The following is a 23,892-nucleotide window of genomic DNA, read 5'->3' as shown; positions in this document are numbered from 1 at the left end:
CCTGAGCTCAGCGGACGGCAGGCGAGCTCCCCCTGCAGGCTCCGGCAGGAACACCGTGTGGGGAGCCGGGGAACACGGGTGTGCATTATTAATACCTCTCATGAATAATGCAGACCTCGGCTCATGAATAATATGGTTTGCTCGGAAGTGACGGTGTTTCCTGCAGTTAGTGAGAGAGACGGTATTTCCTGTCAGGATTTCCCCGAGCGAGGATCACTGAGACCGGGCAGCGGACCAGCAGCACGTCGGGGAGCGACGCCTCGGTCTGCCGGGTGAGGAGCAGGGCTACTGCGGCCGCAGGCGCAGGGAAACACCGGCGGGGCAGCCGGGCTCTGTCGGCGGGGGTAGCGCGGACGCGGAGCCGGGAGAAACTGCGCCTTTCGGCTCAGACGCCGACGGAATATCGGGGAGACAATCGAGCCGCCCGTCGGGGACGTGAGAGAGGTAAATACCCCGAGGAGACCTCCTCCCGCCCGGCGGAGCCGCGGAGACCCAGCGGGACCCGAGGGCAGGGCCCCGGGCGAGCAGCGGCGCAGAGCCCGTCCACAGCGGCCGGCGCAGGGGTCCCCGGCCGCGAAGCAGCCGCCATCAGCGGACCGAGCCGCGGTGGGAGCGGGCCCGTGTTCCGGGCGGAGAGTCTCCGCGGAGGACTCGGCCTCACCAGCGCGGATCGGGCCGGGCCGGACAGGACCGAGCGGAACCGAGCTGTTGGAGCTCAGACCCTGGACCTGACATTTAGGAGCCGGCGAGGAACCGGACAGAGACCTCATGAATGGAAATCGGAACTACAGGTAACTGTGCCACCGAGTGTAGGTAGGGCGCCGTGGGAGTGTGGCGTGGCTGCAGCGGAGCCGTGCTGACCTGCCCGCCCACTGTCACGGACAGGTGTCCCCTCAAGGTGTGCCTGAGCGGCGCGGTCCTGTTCTCGGTTTCTCGGGCTCCCGTCGGGGGGGGGGAGTTTGGATCAGAACCGGGCTGAGCCGGGAGTGGGGTGTACTGTCTCTGGCTCAGGGCAGCGCTGGTTCTGTCAGGAGTGGAAGTGGAGTGTCCTGTCTGTGGCTCAGGGCAGCACTGGGCTGTCAGGAGTGGGAGTGGGAGTGTGGTGTCCTGTCTGTGGCTCAGGGCAGCGCTGGGCTGTCAGGAGTGGGAGTGGGAATGGGAGTGGGGTGTCCTGTCTGTGGCTCAGGGCAGCGCTGGGCTGTCAGGAGTGGGAGTGGGAATGGGAGTGGGGTGTCCTGTCTGTGGCTCAGGGCAGCGCTGGGCTGTCAGGAGTGGGAGTGGGAATGGGAGTGGGGTGTCCAGTCTGTGGCTCAGGGCAGCGCTGGGCTGTCAGGAGTGGGAGTGGGAATGGGAGTGGGGTGTCCTGTCTGTGGCTCAGGGCAGTGCTGGGCTGTCAGGAGTGGGAGTGGGAATGGGAGTGGGGTGTCCTGTCTGTGGCTCAGGGTAGCGCTGGGCTGTCAGGAGTGGGAGTGGGAATGGAAGTGGGGTGTCCTGTCTGTGGCTCAGGGCAGCGCTGGGCTGTCGGGAGTGGGAGTGGGGTGTCCTGTCTGTGGCTCAGGGCTCAGGGCAGAGTGGGATTGGGGTGTCCTGTCTGTGGCCCAGAGTGGCTCCTGCCATGAGTGGACGTGGCTGTTGCCTGCCGTGGTGTGGGAGCCTGTAGCTGGGGTGACTCCTGCTGGACTATAGGTCTGGGCCTCATCCTGAGATGCTCTTGAGCAGCCTGCTGTCCCATTGGGGACGGCGATCGCTGTCCCTGGAACCTCTCTCTGAGTCCAGGTGGTTCTGTCAGCTGTGCCTTGGCTCCAGTTTTGGTTGTCGGTTTGTTACATGAACGTGCAGGAAACCTCTCTCCTGGGTTGCTGTGGGCGTGAGGCCAGCAGTGGAGAGCTGTCACAGGGGTAAGCTGCTGTCGGAGAGGAGACTCTTGACTCTTTGCAGTCACACGGACTCAGGCTGTGGCTGAAGCGATTAGTCTGGTGGCCTGCTGGAGATCTTGGGGGGCTGGAGATCTGGGATGGTGATCTCCTGGCCCAGTGTGGTGCCTGTTGAGGGGCTGGAGAGCTGGGCAGTGATCTCCTGGCCCAGTGTGGTGCCTGTTGAGGGGCTGGAGAGCTGGGCAGTGATCTCCTTGCCCAGTGTGGTGCCTGTTGAGGGGCTGGAGAGCTGAGCAGTGATCTCCTGGCCCAGTGTGGTGCCTGTTGAGGGGCTGGAGAGCTGGGCAGTGATCTCCTGGCCCAGTGTGGTGCCTGTTGAGGGGCTGGAGAGCTGGGCAGTGATCTCCTGGCCCAGTGTGGTGCCTGTTGTGGGGCTGGAGAATCAGGTGCTGAGTCACTTGCCTTTCTGGGTGAGTCATTGCTGGGGCTGAGCTCAGTAACCAGTTGCTGTTGGATCACTCTGACAGGTCACTTTCTGTCCAACCAGCACTGCCTGTGGCTGTACCAACAGTAGTCTCAGGGCAGTGATGAGCCCAGATGCAGCAGGGTGAGAATAATGGTGCGTAGTCTCTAGTCATTAGTATAGAAAGATTTAAGGTGTACAAGAAATGCTTGAGTTGCCATTAAGGGTAGCAGTAATTGTAACATCATGCAGGATAGTAGCTTGCTTCTAGCCTGTGCAGGTTTGACTCAGTCCTGTCCTCTGACGTGGTGCTGTTTCTCTGAACGCCAGCTGCTCATGTGCTGGCCGCAGGGCACCTGTCCCTGTCCTACTCTTAGATCACAGCCCTTGTCCACACACTCTGACCTGCAGGCACCTGGACACGGCTGTCCAGCACACTGACCCTCATGAGGGAATATGCCCTCTGGCCCCCGGTTACTCTGCAGTGGTGAGGATTGCCAGAGCTGTCCTGACACTGCCTCACAGCTCTGTGCTGGTTGGTTCAGTGAAACGTTTTTGTATCTGACTGGAACTTTTGTTTTTATATTTGTGGTTGGCTGGTGATCTTAATATTTGCTGAAGTGAAACGCTCAGCAGCTTCCTGGGCTGGTGTGTGTACCAGAGAGTTTCTGGAATGGTTAGCGCTGTGAATCGGAGGGCAGCTTCAGTGAGACAGTGAAAGGTCAGGAGTCTCCAGTGAGCAGGATGTTCTGGGTGTTTCCTGCGTCTGCAGCAGACAGTGGTTAACCAGCAAGGTGGGTGTTGAGCAGGAGAGGCAAAGCTATTACCAGCAGACGAGTAGAAGAAAGTTCAGAGAAGACAGGAGGCTGTTCAGCCCCTCCAGCCTGCCGATCCGAGGCTGCAGTCCTGCTGTTTCCTGCAGGATCGTCAGTGTTTGTGGAGGGCTGGCTGTGTTCTGGAGCCCTGATGTAGGTGAAGAGTCCCAGCACCTGGGCCAGTCAGTCTGGGGACTGCGACAAGCTGTAGCTCCTCTCTCGGCCTCCCAGGCTGGCCTTTCTCTTCCTCCTCTCTTTCCATCTGTCTGCCTCTGTGGCTCTGGCTGGGAGAGAGCCTCCCCAGAGTTGTGAGCAGCCCAGGGCTTTGAATGGAGAGGCTCTTCCCAGCCCATTCACACAGCAGCAACAATAGCGGCCTGTCAGCCCCCGTATTGAGCTGTGGATTGCGGTGTGTTTCTATGGAGAGTGCAGTGTGCCTGCTCTGGGTCAGGGCTATTGTTGAGCTGCGCTGAAGGAGGGCTGGTCTGATCGGCCCGTCTTTATTCATGAGGGGACCGGTTCCCCTTCTGCAGATAGAGCAGGGCTCTCTGTGTGCCACTGTGTTAGTCCTGGGCTATATCTTTCAAGCCAACCCCGTGTGATTAATGCTCTTCAGTCCCCGTAGTGGGGGCTGCAGGGTCATGTGGTGAAATATGGCTTTTCCAGCTGAGAACAGGTGGCTGAGTTCAGAGGTCATGACTTCACGTCTGTGGGCTGGGAAGCTGGTAGCAGGGCCAGTGCCCGTTACCTGTTCCTGCACAGGGACAGCAGGGCGTGGAAGAGCAGGCTCTGTGTGGGGGTGTGGGGGTCAGGCCCGGCTCAGCGAGGCAGGCTGGGCCTGTGCAGTGAGGCGAGGGAGGAGGGGCTCTCCGTCCTGTGTGCGGAGCTGGGCCTCCCAGAGAAGATCGGAGTGGGGGCCCAGTGGGGGAGCAGGGGAGAGAGAGGCCGGGGTGGAACTGGGGACTAGGGGAAAGGGCAGTCCTGCAGGAAAGAGGCTTTCGCGCCTCAGGCATTCCAGCACAGCGATTGGCTGTCCGGCCCAGAGGCCACGCTGCTGGTGGGGCGTGCGGCCTGCAGCTGTAGATGCGGGGATCAGCGCCGGCTACTAAGCATGGTTTATTGTGCAGCCCTTCCCTGCAGTCACAGCACACTGGCTGAGCGGTGTTGCGGGAACAGAGGGCTCCATTCAGGCCTGTGTGTAGCAATCCAGTAGAGCCAAGCGGAGCTCATTCATGGGGCTGCAGTCCCTCTCCCTGTGAGCCTGGCCTGCCTCTCTCTTGGCTGAAACCCCAGAACCCCAAGCTTGTCTTGTATACCGGCAATGCTGTACAACACGCGCAGTGCTCCAGTCTGTGGGTTGTGTGGTACAGAGCAGCAAAGTCCCTGCCGGTCCGAGGTGCGCAGAGCCGCTGTGCAGCCCAGCGGCGCATGGAGCTGAGCTCCTCCTGCACACCTGTTTCACCCCCCATTGCAGAACACCCGGTTGCCATGGTGACGTGGAGGCCTGTGGGTGCCGTTGGCACGGAGACAGAGCGGGCCGTTGACATGGGGAGAGAGGAGGAGGCTGTACGTACCGAGGGAAATCACCTCGCTGGAACAACACCTCTCCACTGAGCGATGACTGTGTGTCGCCCTGCTTCTCCCCTCTCCCCTGTCTGGGCAGGACTCGCTCTGACTGAAGCCTTTGTTTTTACTGAGTGAGCAGAGCGAACTCGCAGGCCCAAGAGCCAAGCCTGGAGTAGCTCTGGGGGCAGCCAGCAGTTCCCTGGGGCTCCTCGTCGCCGAGCCCTGCTGGGGTGGAGGTGCAGGGAGTCGTGTCCTGCCCCTGCCCAGGTCTGCCCCTCTACCTGTGTCAGACGCAGCACTGAGCTTGTTAATAAGATGCTTATTTGAGTCTGAATCAAAATATCCCAAGTGCATTTTGGGTTTTCCAGAGGGCAGTGGTAGGCAGGTGGCAGAGGTGGGTGTGAGAATCCTGAGTGGATAAGCTCTCTGCCAGAACTGAAGCTGCTGTGCTTCTGCTGGCTTGGCGGCACGGAGCCGATGTCAGTAGAGACATGCACAGCAAAGACCCCCAGTACAGTTTCTTTCTCTGGGTCAAAAGTCTTTTTATTTTGTTCCCATATGAACCACAGAAGGGCTGATTTTAGGTACTGTAGGATTTTAGACACGATCTCTGATGAGTGAGGTCAAGGTGACAGCATAGCAGAGCAACCACAGCTTGGACTGGACTCTGCAAAACACAGTGTCCCTGGTTTCATCTGCCAGGATTGTAGTTGAAGACGAGATAAGGATGATTTTTCCACCTCGCTGCGCTGTGCTGTAACACAGACTCATGATGTGTGCCAGCTCACAGACACGGCTCTGTTGTGGATGTTAGGCCACAGTCTGTGGTCTGAGGGCTGGAGGCTCTGTCAAGGAGAGCTGTTTACTTGTCCGTTTCAGCTGCACTCAGGATCGAAAATTCTGAAATAAGTTAGGAAAGGATTTTCTTGTATATTATTGGCCTTTGCAGTTAGGCAGTCAGGGTAAAAAATAATATTTTAAGCAAATAAATATAAATTTAAACAACTTGAGACTCGGTGAGTAACTGAATGATTCTTTTAGCCTTTCTCCAGGTGTTTTGTTTACTGCAGCGAGAGCTGTTTGATGTGTTCCTCAGTGTGCACTCCAGTTCACATGCCCACAACCCTGTCCTGGACTGCAGTAATGTCCACAGTTTGCACATCAGCCTTTTGTGAAACTTGATCTCTTCCCGTCCTGCAATAAGGCTAATCACCTGCTGTCCCTGTCTTTCTCATCATTGCAGTTTTTACTCTTGGATTGATCAGCCCTCTGCATTCTGTACGGCTGCTTCACTGGTTTAAATTAATTCATGGATCTCTAATTGAAAAAAGACCTTCCTGTCTTAGTTCATTGCAGCTCTCTGTCTTCTGTGGAGCAGTGGCTGAAGCCTGTTGGCTGTCGAGGAAAATGAGTTTGTCCGGTTGAGTAAGGGATTGTGCTGGTTCTGATGAAAGGTCTGCCTCTGCAGGGGTGTCCCAGAGGAATACAGGGAGAGCTGGGAAGTGCTCAGCGAGGTGTGTGCTGGGGTGGAGGATGTGAGGGTGACGTCTCTGTGCGGCTGGAGACAGGGTGCTGTTCCTCAGTGTGCACTGATCGAACAGAGCTACAGTACGTGTGACTGGTGCTGTGATCGACAAGGGGAGACCTGTGAGTTGGTGGTTTGATTTGAAGAAGAGTCCCTGTACCGTGTTGGGAATCTGAAGGTTTGCTTTGTGTTTGTGTGGCTCTTGGCTGTGCTTGTGCTGTTTTGTCCAGTTAAGAGATATTAATGTAATCATAACTCTCGGAACAGAACCCCCGACTACTGGTCCAGGGAGACATTTCCTGGCCTTTCTTTTTTTTTTCCTAACTTGCTTTGAGTGAGCATGTGGAGGAAAGCACATTCACACCCTGGGCCACATTCCCATGGTCCCCCCACCTGATCCTGGACACCCCAACCTCCTCGTGGGGTCCCCCTAATCCTGGACACCCAGTCCTCCTTGCGGGTTCCCCCCAATCCTGTACACCCGACCTCCTCGTGGGCTCCTCTGTTGCTTGTGTGGCCTGTGTGGGCGTGGACTGGCCTGCCCTCACGCTGCTCTCCTCTCTCCAGGAGCCGTTGGGGCCCAGTCCCTGTTCTCTGTGCCCCGGCGCCCCGGCTATGGCACCATGGGGAAGCCCATCAAGCTGCTGGCCAACTGCTTCCAGGTGGAGATCCCCAAGATGGACGTGTACCTCTACGAGGTCGACATCAAGCCTGAGAAGTGTCCGCGGCGCGTCAACAGGTATGGGCAGCGTGTCCCCCGCGCCACGCGCACGATAGGGTTAGCCGTGGAGACGGGGCCTCCCCCTGGCACGGCTGCGCAGCACTCGTGTCACCCAGCCCTCCAGCAGGCAGCTGCAGACGAAGCTAGATGAGGGTGAAGAGAACAGGTAGGTGCAGGTGTAGTTATCCAGACCCCGGAGTCGGAGGCGCCTGTGTGCTGCTGGCTGGCTCGGCAGCTCAGCCAGGCCCTGATCGCCAGTGTCTGTCTGTCCCGAAGGGAGGTGGTGGACTCCATGGTGCAGCACTTCAAGGTGACGATCTTCGGGGACCGCCGGCCCGTCTACGATGGCAAGAGGAGCCTCTACACAGCCAACCCGCTGCCTGTGGCCCCTGCTGGGGTGAGAGTCTTGCCAGGCTGGCCTGCCTTCGCCGCCTGCTAGTACACATCGTTCTTTCCTATCGCAGATGCTGTTATAAAGAGTGTTGTACAGCAATGTGTGTTGTTCTGTTTAAACAGCCTGGCACGCGTCTGTTACACTCCAGGTCTTCCTGGAAGGTGGGATACCAATATAAAATAAATATTTATTTGTTTGTTTGAGTAAAACTAAAAGCCATTAATTATAATTTGGAGGATAAGTTAAAGCAATTTGCCATTAATGGTTTATTTTATTAAGTCCTGTTTTTGCATGGTTACAAAATTGATGTAGCTTCCAGTCCAGCGGACCCCGGGGCCGAGTGTTGACCGTCACCTGGGCGCTGGGTCCAGCTGACCCCGGGGCTGAGTGTTGACCGCCTGATGTGCTCGTTGTAGGTGGACCTGGATGTGACGCTGCCTGGGGAGGGGGGAAAGGACCGGCCCTTCAAAGTCACCATCAAGTTCGTGTCCCTGGTCAGCTGGCACCTGCTGCACGAGGTCCTGACGGGGCGCAGCATGCCCGAGCCCCTGGAGCTGGACAAGCCCATCAGCACCAACCCTGTGCACGCCGTCGATGTGGTGCTCCGTCACCTGCCCTCCATGAAGTGAGCTTCTGCCCGCCAGCCCGGAAAGACATCACTCAGGGTCTTTTTTAAAATCTAGTGGATGGGATCTCCCTCTTCATAGTACAGAGGGCCTCTCTGGAATGATTGTACTGTCACAATTACGGTTCTAATTCACGGCAGGAAAGCCTCAGTTCCTCAGTTTGTGAAAGAGCAATGTAGTCTGTTTTTTTGTGACATACCTAGCCCCTTCCCTGTCTCCCTCCACCCTGGGCAGGTACACCCCAGTGGGGCGCTCTTTCTTCTCTGCCCCCGAGGGCTACGACCACCCCCTGGGCGGGGGGCGCGAGGTGTGGTTCGGGTTCCACCAGTCTGTGAGGCCGGCCATGTGGAAGATGATGCTCAACATTGATGGTGAGGTGTAGTACCGGAGACGTTCAGTAGAGGGTGCTGGAGAGGGCCTGAGCTGGAAGGCAGCTGTTGCCGTGCATGGGCGGTTGCCGTGGTGACAAAGAGGGGCCTGTGGGACAGGGTCTTTAGTGGCGAAAGATGTGAGGGAGGATTTGTGTGTGTGGCAGAGTGACGGAGGTGCTGGGTGCCAGACTCGGATCCTCCTCTCTCAGCGAGGCGGCAGTCTTTGTTTGATCCCTGAATGGCAGAGCTTTGAGTGCCTGATGGCCATTCAGCGCTTTCTCTGTGAGTCTGGTGTTTCCACAGTCCCACACGCTACGGGAGAAGAGATTCATACGTTCCTGATTGTCTCAGTCTGGAGAGACAGGGCGTCAAGCTGACGTTTTTAACCATTTTTTCCTCTTATGTTTTAAGACAAAAAGTTTTTGCCTACAAACAGAAAACTGGTTTGCCACTTGAAATAATACGTTTTCTTTTCCTGAACCTCTCAGCCTGAAATCTGTACAAAACCTAAATTATCTGTTAAAAAAAAACGATTTAAGTTTTTATGAAATAGTTCCCTTCAGAACCCCTGTGCTTCCTGTGAAGTCTTTACGCACTGCTCCCCATCTTGTGATAATGCGCAGCCTGAGATGGTCACTGCTGATGGGCTCTCTTGTCCCTCCAGTGTCAGCCACTGCCTTCTACAAAGCACAGCCCGTGATCCAGTTCATGTGCGAGGTTCTGGACATTCACAATATCGACGAGCAGCCACGCCCTCTGACTGACTCTCACCGGGTCAAATTCACCAAAGAGATTAAAGGTGTGTGTGTGGCCTCGCGGCTGGTCCGCGGTCTTCCTCTCCTGTCCGCTGTCCCTGCCTGTGTCTCACTGCTCTGCCCTTGCAACCCGCAGGCCTGAAGGTGGAGGTGACGCACTGTGGGACCATGCGGCGGAAGTACCGTGTGTGCAACGTGACGCGCCGTCCTGCCAGCCACCAGACGTGAGTCTGGGGAGTCCCGCGTGCTCTCGACAGGGATAACACCACTGCCGCTGAGAATAATGTGGGGGAAGTTTCAGTTTCCTTCACACAGATTGGAAACTCTGCCGTGAAAAGTGGGGAATGGCCAGAGCCTGTGAGGGAGGAGGTGTTTCTGCTGAACTCCAGACACACAGAAGGCCATCCTGTAGGTCCTCAAGCTCCTGTGTCTCACTTTCAGGTTCCCCCTGCAGCTGGAGAACGGCCAGACGGTGGAGCGCACGGTGGCCCAGTACTTCAGAGAGAAGTACAACCTGCAGCTGAAGTACCCTCACCTGCCCTGCCTGCAGGTGGGGCAGGAGCAGAAACACACCTATCTGCCCCTGGAGGTAAGACTGGTGACTGAGCCTCACTCTCGGCTTTTTCATAAGACTGTGCTGTGAGACTGTGGCACTTTGGCCAAGAAGAGTGAGAGACAGGCAGAGAAAGCAGACAAGAGGAAGACAAATGTGACACATTCAGACAAATATAAAATATTTGTCCCCAGATACCGTCTCTGAGTGATGTTTAGAAGATGAGTCTGGTTCAGCTGTCACCTCACTGTGCTGGAACAGACCAGAACAAGGGATCGGTCTCTGAGATGGGCCCAGGCCGGGCCCAGGTCTTTCAGTGGGGCCTAGCTCTGAGTGCTGCGCCCTCTGGGGACAGGAAGTGACCCTCTTGTGCCCCACAGGTGTGTAACATTGTGGCGGGGCAGCGCTGCATCAAGAAACTGACGGATAACCAGACCTCCACCATGATCAAAGCCACAGCGCGCTCTGCGCCCGACAGGCAGGAGGAGATCAGCCGGCTGGTGAGTTTGGTATCTGTGGCGTCTGGACTATTTTCCAGGTGAATTGTGTTTCAGTGCTTTGAGTGGATGTTAAAAAGCGCAAGAGGCTTCTGTGCCCAGTCTGCGGAGGGTGTGTCGTCCTATCATGCACTCTGCTTCTTGTCTTGGTGCTCCTTAGACAGTGGCACACATGCGCCAACTGGCATTCAGAGGAAATGACAAGCAGCCACTTCTTTCAGTGCAGGAGGTGAGAAAGTGACTGTTGTACTTCCTCTGTAAGCAGGGGAGACCTGTCTGTATTGTGTGCAAAAGGGGAAGGAGGATGCGGAGGGAGGAAAAAACCATCAACAGTTTGTCAAAAATGAAGAGAGCATTATGGGTTCCTGTGAAAGCGTGAAAGAGTGACATGCCTGGAATGAAGATTGGTATCTGACGAGGAATAATTCAAGCAGCATTTTTAGGATGGAAGAATAGCTTGGAGCTACAGCTGGGGTGGCGACAGTGTGCTTAGAGCCTGTGTGTGGAATGTGGGCGTGGAGCTCTGCGTCAGGCCGCAAGATGAAACCCGGAGACTCAGGGCTCATAGACACACACGAGAGCCGACACTTCCTGAACCAGAGCACTGTAACATTGTTGTGTGTCCTACGCCTCAGTGGGCCTTTGTGCTTTCTACACTGGTTTCTCTCCGACGTAAACTTTTGGAATCGGTGGAGGTTGTGCTCATATAGGCTCCCAGCATCATTGCACAGTTGCCCACTTCAGTGTGGTTGACAGTGTTAAGATCAGACCAGTAATGGCAGTTACTTTTCACCCTGTGTTGTCATTTGAAGCTCATGTTTTGTCCACCTACTTAACCTTGCTTAGTTACGACCCTTGCTTTGTCCTTTTGATGCAGACATATTGATGTACGTCTTTATTTCAGAGTACTGGCATTACATCTTCTAATTTACTATACTGGCTTCAGTTTGTCCTGAATTCTGCTGTGACTAAAACCACTCTGCTTCAGCAATCCAGTTCTCTGGAAATGGGCTGCCTGTTCAGTGCCAGGGCTGTGCAATGGATATCTTAAGGACTTATTACAAGAGAACAATTCAGCACTTAATGTGCGATCTGGTGATTCAGACTGTGCTCAAGCACCACGTCTGTGAAACTCGCTGCCCAAGTCGACACTCCATGACCATTGCCTTTCCTACTCTGCTCTCCTCCCCACTGAGAGCTGGTGTGTGGTGACCGTTCTGGCGTACTATTGCTGTTGTCGCATCATCCAGGTGGTGCTGCACGCTGGTGGTGGTGGAGGGGATCCCCATTACCTGTAAAGTGCTTTGAGTGAAGTGTCCAGAAAAGCGCTATATAAGTGTAAGCAATTATTAATTATAATAATTATTATTATAAAATACACTTGGAGGCTTCTACTTTCCCTAACGCTTCCAGTGTGTAACTTAGTTTACTCTTGGTTTTATTGGATGACCCTGCTTTGCTGTTTTTTTGTTTATTCATTGTGTTGCTCATGTACTACTGCACAGTGCTTTAAGAGTTTTGAAGCATAACGTGTGTTGTTGTTGATGTTGTTGTTATTAGCTCTCTCTCCTTCCTCTCTGGTGTCCTCCTTGCTTGTGAGCGGTTCTGTTGGTTCTGTGCTGATGAGGGTCTGTGCCCGCAGGTGCGCAGTGCCAATTACGACTCGGACCCCTTCGTGCAGGAGTTCCAGTTCAAGGTGCGGGACGAGATGGCCCATGTGACGGGGCGTGTGTTGCCTGCGCCCATGCTGCAGTACGGGGGCAGGGTGAGCACAGAGCTCTTTATGGTACTCTTCCTTCTCATCCTGCTGATCTTGTTCTTGGCTGATGCTTTGATTGTTTTGTGTTTATGGTCTCATTGGTTTCATTATTATTGTTTGTTGTTTGCAGCGCGTTATCTGTATGATTAGTCTTTTCGTTTTATGTCAGTATGTGTGAATATGCAGTGGAGGTTCTCACAAACGGAAAGAGGTGTTTGTCCAGGGCTTGTGTATGTCTGTGTGTCCAGGGCTTGTGTGTGACCCCAGGTGTTTGTCTCTGCGTGTCTTGCTTGTTGGGTTTGTGTGTGACCCCAGGTGTGTGTCTCTGCATGTCTTAGTTGTTGGGTTTGTGTGTGACCCCAGGTGTGTGTCTCTTCGTGTCTTAGTTGTTGGGTTTGTGTGTGTCTCTGCATGTCTTAGTTGTTGGGTTTGTGTGTGACCCCAGGTGTGTGTCTCTGCGTGTCTTAGTTGTTGGGTTTGTATGTGACCCCAGGTGTGTGTCTCTGCGTGTCTTAGTTGTTGGGTTTTTGTGTGACCCCAGGTGTGTGTCTCTGCGTGTCTTAGTTGTTGGGTTTGTGTGGGCTTGTGTGTTTCCTGTGCGGCAGCACATCAACCCCGAGCTGCTGTTTCAGAACCGCACGGTGGCAACACCCAGCCACGGCGTGTGGGACATGCGGGGAAAGCAGTTCCACACGGGGGTGGAGATCAAGATGTGGGCCATCGCCTGCTTCGCCACGCAGAGACAGTGCCGCGAGGAGATTCTCAAGTAAGATTCCTTTTCGCTTTAATTGGAGCTGAAATGACAAATTAACATTTTTCTTAAATAATCAACAGCTAGTTCAGTACAGTTTTTACTCTGTCTCCGGGATTTTGAGCTCAATAACTCTAGGTTTGCTGAACATTAGGATGCAAAGGAGAGGAGCCATATGCCCCTCTAGTGAGTTTGGTAGTTAGTAGTTAACTGATCTGTGATCTCATCCAGCTGTTTCTTAAAAGAAGGCAGGATATTGGCTTCAACCACATGGGTGGTTAGCTTGTTCCATACCCCCACAACCTTTTGTGTAACTAAGTGCCTCCTGCTGTCTGTTTTAAACGCACTTCCAGGTAGTTTCTGCTTGTGTCCTCAGGTTTGTGTTTTGCTATTAATTCTGAAGAATTCTGCTTGTTGTCTGATTTTAAATCAAAGTGCACAATGGACAAACATCATTATCATCATTTTCTTTATACTTTTCCCTGAGTTATTCATTCTTTCTCTGTGTGTGTGCAGGGGTTTCACAGACCAGCTGCGCAAGATCTCGAAGGACGCGGGGATGCCCATCCAGGGCCAGCCGTGCTTCTGTAAATACGCGCAGGGTGCAGACAGCGTGGAGCCCATGTTCCGCCACTTGAAGAACACCTATTCAGGCCTGCAGCTCATCATAGTCATTCTCCCAGGAAAGACTCCAGTCTACGGTACGACTGCCTGGGGCCACGTGTCTGTTTCTCCGTCTCGCTGCCCAGCTCGGTCTCTGTTCCACTCTGTGCTGCTCGTGCTCTTGCTGGCCGCTGCCTCTCCCCTCACTCTCTGCCCCTCGCTGTCTCTGTCTCCAGCGGAGGTGAAGCGGGTGGGAGACACTCTGCTGGGAATGGCCACCCAGTGTGTCCAGGTGAAGAACGTGGTGAAGACCTCCCCTCAGACCCTCTCCAACCTCTGCCTCAAAATCAACGTCAAGCTGGGTGGCATCAACAACATCCTGGTGCCCCATCAGCGGTGAGAGACCCGGGGGGTTGTGGGGTCGTGGGGTCACGTGGGTGTGTGAGGGGGCAGGGGGTTCTTAGGTGTGTGTGAGGGGGCAGGGGGTTCTTAGGTGTGTGTGAGGGGGCAGGGGGTTGATGGGTGTGTGTGAGAGGGCAGGGGGTTCTTGAGCGTGTGTGAGGGGGCAGGGGGTATGTGTGTCCCAGTGCCCCTTCAGCGGTGAGAGACCCAGGGGGTCGTGGGGTCACGGGTGTGTGTGACAGGCCCTGTGGGGTCGTGGGTGTGCATGAGAGGCCTGGGGGGTCTCCGGTCCTCAAATGCCTGGACAGAACTCCCCCAGAGGAGGGGTTGAAGGGCTCAGGGAGTCTCTTGGTCTGGTGTGTGCTGCAGAAGATCCAGAGGTGTGCATGCACAGTTATTGATATGAGATCAGTACAATCTGCAGTAGTCTGTAGTTCCTCACTGTGAGCAGCCTTGTCTGCTTATCTCAGTCAGTGACTCTGGAAAACTAGAGCAGATTGAGGAGAAGACCTGGGAACGAGAGTGTGATAACTCCTCTTCCTGCTGTGTGAACGGAATCTGTAGGGCAGTGCGTTTTGACAGCAGGTCCTGTGTTTGCGCTGACTAATCTCTCTGTAGTCGGGCTTCGTTTGAAAGCCGCAGGGCTTCGATAAACAAAATGTGTTTCCCTGTGTCGAGGTCAGGTGTCTTGGGGGGAGGCTATTTTGTCTAGTTCTTGACGGACTCTTTCTCTCTCTCTACCCGACCTGCTCTCTCCCTCAGCCCCTCCGTGTTCCAGCAGCCGGTGATCTTCCTGGGGGCGGATGTGACGCACCCCCCTGCAGGGGACGGGAAGAAGCCCTCCATTGCAGCAGTAAGTCGAGTCCCCCGTCCCTCCTTATGTCTCTCCTCGCTTCCTGGCTTGTGCTCTGTGCGGAGGCAGGAAGTGGAGAGGGGGACTGCAGTGCCCTAAAGCACGGCGGTAGAGGACTGATCCAGGGTGCAGCCTTGGTTGCTGACTCTGGTCTTTCTTGTCTCCCAGGTGGTGGGCAGTATGGACGCCCACCCCAGCCGGTACTGTGCCACAGTGCGAGTTCAGCGGCCTCGACAGGAGATTATTCAGGACCTGGCCTCCATGGTTCGGGAGCTGCTGATCCAGTTCTACAAGTCGACTCGCTACAAACCCACCCGGATCATCTTCTATCGGGACGGGGTGTCAGAGGGACAGTTTAGACAGGTCAGTCTGGGATCACGTTTCCAGCTCTGTCTTCTTTTTGACAGCTGCTTACTTGTTTTTATCTCCTCTGACATCTCCTTCTGTAATTTCCCTCACGGGTCAATAAAGGATCTATCTATCTTAAACTCTGGCAAGATCAGGGCTCCATTCAGGGGCGGTCTGTCTCTCTGTGTGGTGATCCTGGCACTTCCATCTTGATCAAGGGTCCACGTCACTTCTTCCTCTCTCTCCCCCTGTGTCTTGCCCGGTCACTGGCAGGTGCTGTACTACGAGCTGCTGGCTATCAGAGAGGCCTGCATCAGCCTGGAGAAGGAATACCAGCCTGGCATCACCTACATCGTGGTGCAGAAGAGACACCACACCCGGCTCTTCTGTGCTGACCGCAACGAGAGGGTCAGTCTTGTTGCTTTGCAAGTGCTGAAGCAGTATAGTTACATTTTTAGCAATACTTTTATGCTACCTTTTGAAACACTTGCTGTGTTGTAGTAACTAGTGTTTTAAATTTTCGATGATGGTTTGTGTCCAGTAAGGCTGGTTATTGTATGCAGGCCATGTTGCCTGTCTCTCCATTTTGGGGTTTTTCATTAAGAATGTTGTTTGCAAGTGTGTGGAATATAGTTTTGCAGGAGCAGTCGGTAACAGTCAGGTTAGGGTTAGTGACGCCGTCCTTGTGTCTGACAGGTGGGGCGAAGCGGAAACATTCCTGCTGGAACGACTGTGGACACGGACATCACGCATCCCTACGAGTTCGACTTTTACCTCTGCAGCCATGCTGGAATACAGGTACCTCTCCGCGGCTGCGCGGCTGGAAACGGACCACTCAGCCCTGGGCGCCGCCGTTCCGCTGCGTCCTTACAGAGCTGCTTTGAGGAAGTGTTGCGCTGCCTCGCCTGCGATGCTGAGGGTTGCTCTGCACGCCCTGCTGATAGTATTCTGAGCTGTGTCACAGCCGAATAATGTGCCTCCTCTCCGCAGGGCACCAGCCGCCCCTCCCACTACCACGTCCTGTGGGATGACAACTGCTTCACCGCCGATGAGTTCCAGCTGCTCACCTACCAGCTGTGCCACACCTATGTGCGCTGCACGCGCTCCGTCTCCATCCCTGCGCCCGCCTACTATGCGCACCTGGTGGCGTTCCGCGCCCGCTACCACCTGGTGGACAAGGAGCACGACAGGTGAGAGGAGGGAGCAGCCCAGCGATGTGTCCTTCAGTCTCAGTGTAGCGCTCTGTTCCCTAACCGATCTCTCTCCCCCTGCAGTGCGGAGGGCAGCCACGTGTCTGGGCAGAGCAACGGCCGGGACCCCCAGGCCCTGGCCAAGGCCGTGCAGATTCACCATGACACCTTACGCACCATGTACTTCGCCTGAGCCGAGCCCCAAGCCGAGCCACACAGCCTGCGTTTCCAGGGGGGTCAGTTTACGGGGCGCACCTTCCAGTGGAACCGTACCCGACACTGTGCAGACGGAGGAGCCCCTGGGCTGGCCGGAGGATGCGTTGCTGCTTTTTAAAAAGGAACCCGGCACTCTTATGCAATATGAAGCCAGCCAACCGCTTTCAGCCCTCCCCTGCCCCTCTGTCTGTCTGTCTGCAGTGGGAGGCGCTTCTCTCGTCCGTTTAATTTGTTTTTAGTCCCTGTTTTCATCATGTTTTTACCTCAACTTTTATGGCAGCACTTTTTTTGGTTTAAGTTCAGAAGGAAAAGGAAGCTGGTGCTCTCCTCCCAGCCGGCCGAGAGGAGCTGTGTCCGGCCCTGGCTGCAGGAGCTGACTGGTGTTCAGACGTGTTCAGCTGTGTTCGCCGCTGCCAGATACAAACACGGACCTGCCAAACCCGGCGTCGAGCACCGCCTGTGCCCGTGGATTTTCACAACGCTATCTGCTCCCTAGGATCAGCCCAGAGCACAAGTTTCCTTTTTCTCTTCTTGTTTTGTAGCCAGTGGTGACTTACTAGAAGTGAGAGTGTCAGACAACTGGTTCTGCACTCTTTCATTTCCACCAAATAATTTTAGATGTTATTGTGAGCACAGTGCCACCCACAGGCGACAAGGCGTCAGTGCTCCTGAGGAGAGCCGCTGAAGCCTGCCTGCTTAGGGAATCGAGGCCGAAGAAGCTTCAGCAGGTTGGTGGTGATCAGCAGGTCATCCGCATGAGGAGGAGTGCACAGTAATTTTCAGTACTTTCAGTAATAATAGCAGCCTGGGGCCATAGTCTGGGTCCCCTTGGTCTGTAAGCTTTCATTCAGAACTTTGCAATGTGATTGTTTTTTTAATGTTTGTCATTTAGATTATTGTTTTGTTTTTCCTCTTTGTATTTATTAGAATAATTAAGCCTAATTAATTTAATATTAGTGGAGTCAATAGAGCAGCATTCTTTTTTCTGTTTGTTTGTCAGAGTGTGGGTATGGCTGTCCAGTGTTTCTGGCTGTAAACTGACATGATGTTGTTTCTATAGTGCAATAAGGCATTTTGCAAGAACAGGCTTTATCCAGGAAGGGCTTTGGTTGGACACCTCTGTCCAGGGCAGAGCCCTGACTGGTCAACACTGTTTTTGTTTTTCACTAGTGCAGTGGCAGGATTTCTCTTCTTACAGGAAAGCGAGCACTCAGTTTGAAATTTTGCCCATTCTGTTTCAAGGCACTAAGTTGTAGGAAGCCACAGTATAGTTTCACAGCACTTTTGGAGCCCTTCTTCATGCGCTGAAGAGAGTTCAGGGGCTTCCTCTCCCTGTGGAGACATGATGCTCAGACCTCTGTACCTCTCCATGATGGAGGAATTCAAGTGCCTGCTTTGTAGAGTGTGACAAACAGCTGGGGCGCGGTGGAGATTTTTCATTGATATTCTGAGATATTGAAACCCGAGTGAAGGGCTGGGGTGACTTGTCTTCATTTAATGTTTAGAGACAACACTCAAAACAGAGCCTTGGCTATAACTGGTGAAGGGAAAGCAGAGATTTGTAACTTATTTTTCTTTACCATTTTCATCCCGCACTGAGTCAGACGCCCTGCTGCGGTTTGTGTGCTGATCGCAGAAAGGCTTTGCTTCTTTCCAGCCCTGCTGTGTCCTGGCTCACAGTGGCACACAGGCTGTGCCAGCTGGGCCCCCTGGCACAGTGCGGGTCTGGACAGCAGAGTTAGCCAGCAGCGTCAGGTGCCTTCATTGCTGCCTCTGTGAGAAAGTGCTTCTTCATGCCTTTGCATAGTGGCAGCATGTAGAGTGTGGAGTCTGAGGCATTTTTCACAGCCACGTAAAACTGACTTAGCTGCTATTTTATTTATATATTTGTATGTGCACGTATAAATTAAGAAAATAAGAGTGAGACAATTTACTGCACTAAAAGATGCAAATGTCAGACCGGACACAGGACTGGTGCTAGGAGGTGGGGCAGACCCGTCCTGCAGGAGGTGGGAGCCAGGGAGAGGTGGACAGAACCCCGCTGTTCGCAGGAACTCTGCTCCTCCTCCGTTAGACAGACAGACATGACAGACCTCATGGGGTACTGTGGGGGGGTGGGCGGGTTTACATTACATTCAAAGATTAAAATGCCAGTGAGAATCTTTACTAAGGTACCGTAACGCACTCCACTCCAGTGGCAGAACGGCCAACAAGAAGAGGCTCGTGTTCGTGGCGCGGTGCCACTGCGCAGCAGGGTGTAGTGTGGCGCGGTGCCACTGCGCAGCAGGGTGTACTGTGGCGCGGGTGACAGGACCGGTGGCCAGGAGCTGTTAGAAATGTGCTGAGAGCCCTGTGCGCTGCTGCCTCAAGTGCAATGCGTTAAAATGAAGCAGTTTCATTTTAGTCAATTGTTTAACCAGAGTGGAATATATTTGTATATTTTACATGATGTAATGCACACCACTTATTTTTGCTAACAAATTTAAAGAAATCAAGATATAAATAATGCAATAGACTGTTTTGATGTATTTTGTGGAAGTAAAATTTCTGTTTTGGAATTGCATGTGGCAGAGGGAGGCGTTTGCAGTCACTGCTGCTGAGTCCAGACTGTTACCGCAGGGCTGGGAGTCCGGCTCTGTCGTGCGCCTTGTGGACGTCTCTCGCTCTGCGTTCCCCTCCAGGCCCCAGCCGCGCTGCTGGAGTGCTGATCAGGTCGTAAGAAGGCATTTCCTTAAGCAGAACCAGTCAAACTGTTGTTGCTTCTCCAGTGCTGGGCAGTTCAGAGCCAGAACAGAAACTGAAGAGATGGACAGGCTGAGCTTTGAGTGCTGGTCCCATCTGTTGCTTATTAGGGGATGCATCTCTGACATTTTCAGTTCAACAAATTTCTGCACTGGTAGCTCATGTTCTACCAATAGCTCTCTCCTTACAATGTCACTTCGCGTGACGCTGTAAGGGATAAAGCTTTTCAGTGAACGGCCCGCTACAGTCTCTGTGCCCAGCACACACTTTTCAGGCGCCCCGTGCCGCTTGAGGCTTGTGCTCGACGGGGGTGTGACGGAAGAGGTGATGCGATTGTATCTCCGGGCACTACGGAGGCGTTGAGCCAGCATGGGTGACGCAACAATGCAGTTTCATCCCCAGCTGAGACCCAAAAACTGTTGAGAACTGACTGGAGGGACTGGGCTCCTTTAGGATGACTTCAGATTTGAGTGCTTTGTGAGCTAAAGGTGACACATGTCTTTTTTTTCTTCTGGCATCCAGGGGTTTTCCTTTGGCAGAGCAGTCCACAGAAAGTGCCTTTCCAGAAGATGGTGCTGTAGACATCCGATATTAATCTTATTTTCCAAATGTCAAGAGGCTGAAAGACACGATACAAACACATTTACAGAAATACACTAACATACACACAAAACATATTTTCTGTAGATTAGCATTTGTAAATGCCAAGAACGCGACAGTATCGCTGAGCTGTGCTGCGGCGGGTTTGCAGGAGTTTGGACCAAGAGCTGTGGGGGACGGGCGGAGAGCGTGGCAGCTCACCTGACACAGTCTGGCCCGGAGCAGCGGGCAGCTGGGCTCCGAGCGAGAGAGAGACCAGAGCAATAGGGGCAGAAGGAAAGCTAGGCGCTTGTAGCGTGTGTGTGGGGAAAGGACTGCGGGTGTCTGTGGTGCACTCTGACTGCGGGCATGACACAAGCAGAATGTAGCAGCAGCTTCCAGAAAGTGCTCCACACTTCGGTTAGGTTAGGACTGCTTGGCCTTGGATCTGAAAATGTCCAGGAAGATTGGTTTTCTCTCTAATAAAACTCTTAGCTCCCCTGTATTAACAAGCTGTCTTTAGAATATTTTTTAACGCCAAGGCCGGTCTTTCTGGGACCGGTCCCAGGGTACTGCCTGTGGGTCCGCCCACAAGCTGCGCTGTGTTGGGTGAGTGCCCTTCGCCCTCGAGTGATGGTATAGATATTTAAACACTGCACCTCAGTAACCTTGGTATGCTGCATATTGTACTAAAAAAAGAACAGTAAATATTGCTTTGGTTAAAGTATAATGCGCTTGATAATGCCTGATGAATATCATTATTTTAGATTAAGTATAATAATAAATATTGTCTTAATAACACTTATCTGACTTCGAAACTTGTCCTAAGATGAGCCTTTATTTTTTTGTCATTTTATTTTTGCATTATTGTTGTTTTCTTAGTGTATTTATTGCACACGTCTGTGTGCTGGAGTTTCTTTGAGTTCAGTTGTGGTGGAGGGGCTGGCCTCCCGTGAGGCACCTGTCCAGCAGGGGGCGCCCTTCATGCTGGGCTGGGCCGGCTGTGTCCTTGCAGGCTCAGTGAGGAGCCTGGAGGAACAGGACGCTTCCCCACGTACAAGCACAAGAACTGGAAGGTGTCGCTGGCTGTGAGCTGCCGAGGGTGTGTGAGTGCTGTGCAGTACTCTGTCAGCAGGGCGGCGCTAGCTAGAGATACAGCTGCTTTCTTTTCACATGCCTGTGTTGGCTTGAAGGTGGGCACTTGTGCTGTTGGAGATCTGGCAAGGTGCTGTCTGTGAGGACACACACTAGAGAGGGGCAGGAGGTGATGTAGATAATTTCCCAGATAGCCTTGTCACATGGTCTCTGTGTGAAACAGCTGTCTGGTTGACAGGCGGAGAGCACAAGTCTGTGACTGCTGGCTGGCTGTGCTCGGAGCGGATCTGGGAGCGCTGGCAGTGATCGGTGAGCCCTCTGGCCTGCTGCCTGTCATAGAGGCGCAGATACAGCATCACTGCACCGCCCAGTCCACACACTCTGTGTACACCAGCGCCTTCAGCAAAACTCATTCCGCTCAGACATGAGCCTCAGCCTTAATGGTTTTATGCGTGTATTTGTGTTTTACACTCGAGGTGCTGGTGGGGCAGTCTTCACTGACTCGCTGGCCTTTTCTTTAACCACTAATCCAGCTAGTTAGACTACAGATGTGTAAATACTTAACCTGTTAACAGTCACGCCTGCTCCAGTTCTGGAGTGCCAGACTGACATCTTTTCATCACTAATAAAAGTCAGATTATTAGGGTTTATATATTAGAGAGACCTGTGCCTGTATTATGAGGATAGTATTGTCTTGAACCCTGTCCTACTATGCTAATCTTATAGTCCTTCTGTTATTGAGTTGCTCTTTTATGTCTTGAGAGTGAAAGAATTGCATGGGGTATGGAGTTATTTTCTTAGCAGATCTCATCATATAAACTGTTTTTTTTAAATCAGTGTTATTTTAGGTTATTCTCATTAATTTTGAATAAGTTTGTTAGGCACAGTCTAACAGCATTGCAATAAGAAGTGATTTCTGGTGGTGAGACGCCTCCCTGGGCTCACCCTTAAAGTGTGCTCCATCAGCCTCTGGTGGAGAAACTAACTCCTTCCTGAAGACGGACAGACTCCCGTAGGTGCAGGTCTGTGTCCCAGCTGCCAGGCTCAGATGGGTCTTACCGTTGGGCTCTGGGTGCAATGTGTGAGGTTGAGAGTGAGCTTACAAGCAGCCAGCAGGGCTTGTAACTACTGAAGCTCATGACAGTGGAGAGAAATAGATGTGAGTCAAATGGTTTTGTGGTTTGGAAGTGGAGAGCGGTCTGGGATGTGCAGAACTGAATCGAGGGATTACTCTGAACACACAGCCTCTTTAGTTTAAAGCTCCCTGTTAATCATAGAGTTGCCACTTTCAGACAGTGAATAGCTGCCGTAATGGTGTGAATGACCATTCCCTGCACGTGGTTCAGGTGGCACTGATGGCCTATTGGCAGCTGCTGCAGCTCCTGAGAGCTCGCTGCTGCTTCTCAATCGCGCTCCTAGTCCCCCAGGTCCCACAGCAGCACTGGGGCCCTCCGGCAGCCCTGTGCCTCTCTGTAGTTTCGTTCACGATGACTACTACTCTTACAAGCCTTGCTATACAGGGAATTGTGAAATTAATCTTTGAGTGAGATCTGTCTGGTACCGATATAATCTTAGTTTAATTAGCTTATTAACATTCAAAATTTCAAGTAGTTTTTTTTGGGCCCTAAATCCCTCTGAGGATGTTCATCTCTAAATTAGAGTTTGTAGTGTACTTTATCCCTTTTGTTTCCTTACTTTGTGGACTACACTAACGATATGTTTCTGAAATGAGTATTTAAAGTTGCATTTGGTTGAGATGTACAAACATGGCTGTCTCAGTGGTGACATGCTCATCGCGGGTGTCCTGGAGTCGATGCCCTCTCTCGTGGGGACTGGTCAGGCCCAGGGGCATCATGGGAGCTTGCAGTGTCAGATTGGCATTCCTCTGTACCTGCCATTGGTCCGAACTCGGGGAAGAGTTCATTTTCATCACAGGGCTCCCATTACTGTGGTGCATCACACCGGAATTTCCTTAGAAGCTGAAGTAAGAATGTAAGGAAGGTAACAAGGGATAAGAGGCCATTCGGCCCCTCCAGCCTGTTTGACAGCCAGTTCATCCAAGGATCTCATCCAGCTGTTTCTTGAGATAAGCCAGGGTATCGTTCTTGACAAACCTTTACAATAACTGAAATAATAAAATAACTTAATGAAAAACAGGTTTTGTGTCTCCCTTTGGTTTGAAGGTTTACAAATGTGCTTTTGCTAAAACAATGCCAGTGATGAAGCCGACAGGGATGAGTAAAGTTTTTTCTGAGATCTTGGAGTGGCAGGGCTGCTTTCAGGAGAGCAGGCTGACTTGCACTTTGCTCTGTGCATCCATGTCAGAGATGTCAGCAGGGCCTGTCTGTTTATCAGCTCAGCATCTCTGGACAGAGCTGACCCATGGTCCCCTCTGCGTGTCTGTGGACAGCGGCGGCTGACCCGCGGTCCCCTCTGTGTCTCAGACATTACAGAGTAATGAGTTATACAGCTACTGCTCTCTCTGGAAACTGCACTGCTGCCCAGTGGGTGTTTGAGCAACACATTTCTTGCCTTGGAGCCACAGGGCTCTGTACCCCTTCTTACTCTGTACATTGCAAGGATTCTCTGTTGTACCAACAGGTCTTTTTTAATGTCTTTATTTTATTGTAATATTTTAGTTTTATTGCCTTTAGTGTTGCTTTGCTTCAGTTTGAAGTGTAACTTTCACTAATACTTGCAATAAAAAGCTTTGCTTTAATATCTTTGTTGTTACTGATTGCTTCAGAAACATCGATAGGCGTCGGAAGATTCTGAGGACACGCAGCTAAATGCTTTTTGTTAAAACTGGATCCCACAGCAAGACACAAAGATCGACAAATCCATTATTTTCAAAGCAGACAACTTCAAGGTGGAAATCCTTATTGAATACAGGCTCTCACTGAGCAAGCTGGACAGCAACACAAAGCTCCTAAAAGTAACTCTAGTCATATCGCCGTTCTTATTGTTCATAGCAATGGAAGTTTCACTACGCACGTGGATATTCTATGAAATAGCTCTGTATAAAGGATCTTTGCTTAATGTACTTTAATACATTGAATTCTGACTCTCAATGCCATGACGTTTTTTATGTGCTTTTACACTCACTGTACAGTTTGTCGAAAATAATGGACAAACGGCTTTGAAGAGAGAGTCAGGTAGCAGCGTAGGACACTCAACACCGGCCCAGCCCTATC

At 52.7% G+C, this 23,892-nt stretch overlaps 1 protein-coding gene across 2 annotated transcripts; it reads left to right on the top strand.

The window, feature by feature from the left end:
• Nucleotides 1-172: 172 nt before the first annotated feature.
• On the top strand, nucleotides 173-23,417 carry LOC148649527 (protein argonaute-3). 2 transcript variants are annotated; one of them, XM_088602332.1, is made up of 19 exons: nucleotides 173-791; nucleotides 6,811-6,982; nucleotides 7,241-7,361; nucleotides 7,775-7,983; nucleotides 8,219-8,355; nucleotides 9,020-9,154; nucleotides 9,247-9,334; nucleotides 9,552-9,699; nucleotides 10,044-10,163; nucleotides 11,803-11,925; nucleotides 12,552-12,685; nucleotides 13,187-13,371; nucleotides 13,510-13,669; nucleotides 14,438-14,528; nucleotides 14,697-14,891; nucleotides 15,150-15,284; nucleotides 15,573-15,674; nucleotides 15,867-16,066; nucleotides 16,151-23,417. In XM_088602332.1, the coding sequence occupies exons 1-19, from the start codon at nucleotides 773-775 to the stop codon at nucleotides 16,257-16,259; spliced, it is 2,583 nt and encodes an 860-aa protein (XP_088458458.1). In that variant the 5' UTR covers nucleotides 173-772; the 3' UTR covers nucleotides 16,260-23,417. The 2 variants fall into 2 exon arrangements, with proteins under 2 accessions (XP_088458458.1, XP_088458457.1); XM_088602331.1 differs by having other exon boundaries at nucleotides 11,803-11,946.
• The last annotated feature ends 475 nt before the right edge of the window (nucleotides 23,418-23,892 follow it).

This window comes from Lepisosteus platostomus, chromosome 13 (assembly GCF_059453375.1).
Source record: "Lepisosteus platostomus isolate fLepPlt1 chromosome 13, fLepPlt1.hap1, whole genome shotgun sequence".
Lineage (NCBI taxonomy): Eukaryota > Metazoa > Chordata > Actinopteri > Semionotiformes > Lepisosteidae > Lepisosteus > Lepisosteus platostomus.
Note: the sequence above shows the minus strand (reverse complement) of the source record. Positions and strands in the feature narration are given on the sequence as shown.

Coding starts and splice junctions, on each gene's coding strand:
- LOC148649527 (XM_088602331.1), top strand. Junction 6,983..7,240: donor TGTCCGCGGCGCGTCAACAG/GTATGGGCAGCG, acceptor TCTGTCCCGAAG/GGAGGTGGTGGACTCCATGG. Junction 13,372..13,509: donor AGGAAAGACTCCAGTCTACG/GTACGACTGCCT, acceptor CTCTGTCTCCAG/CGGAGGTGAAGCGGGTGGGA.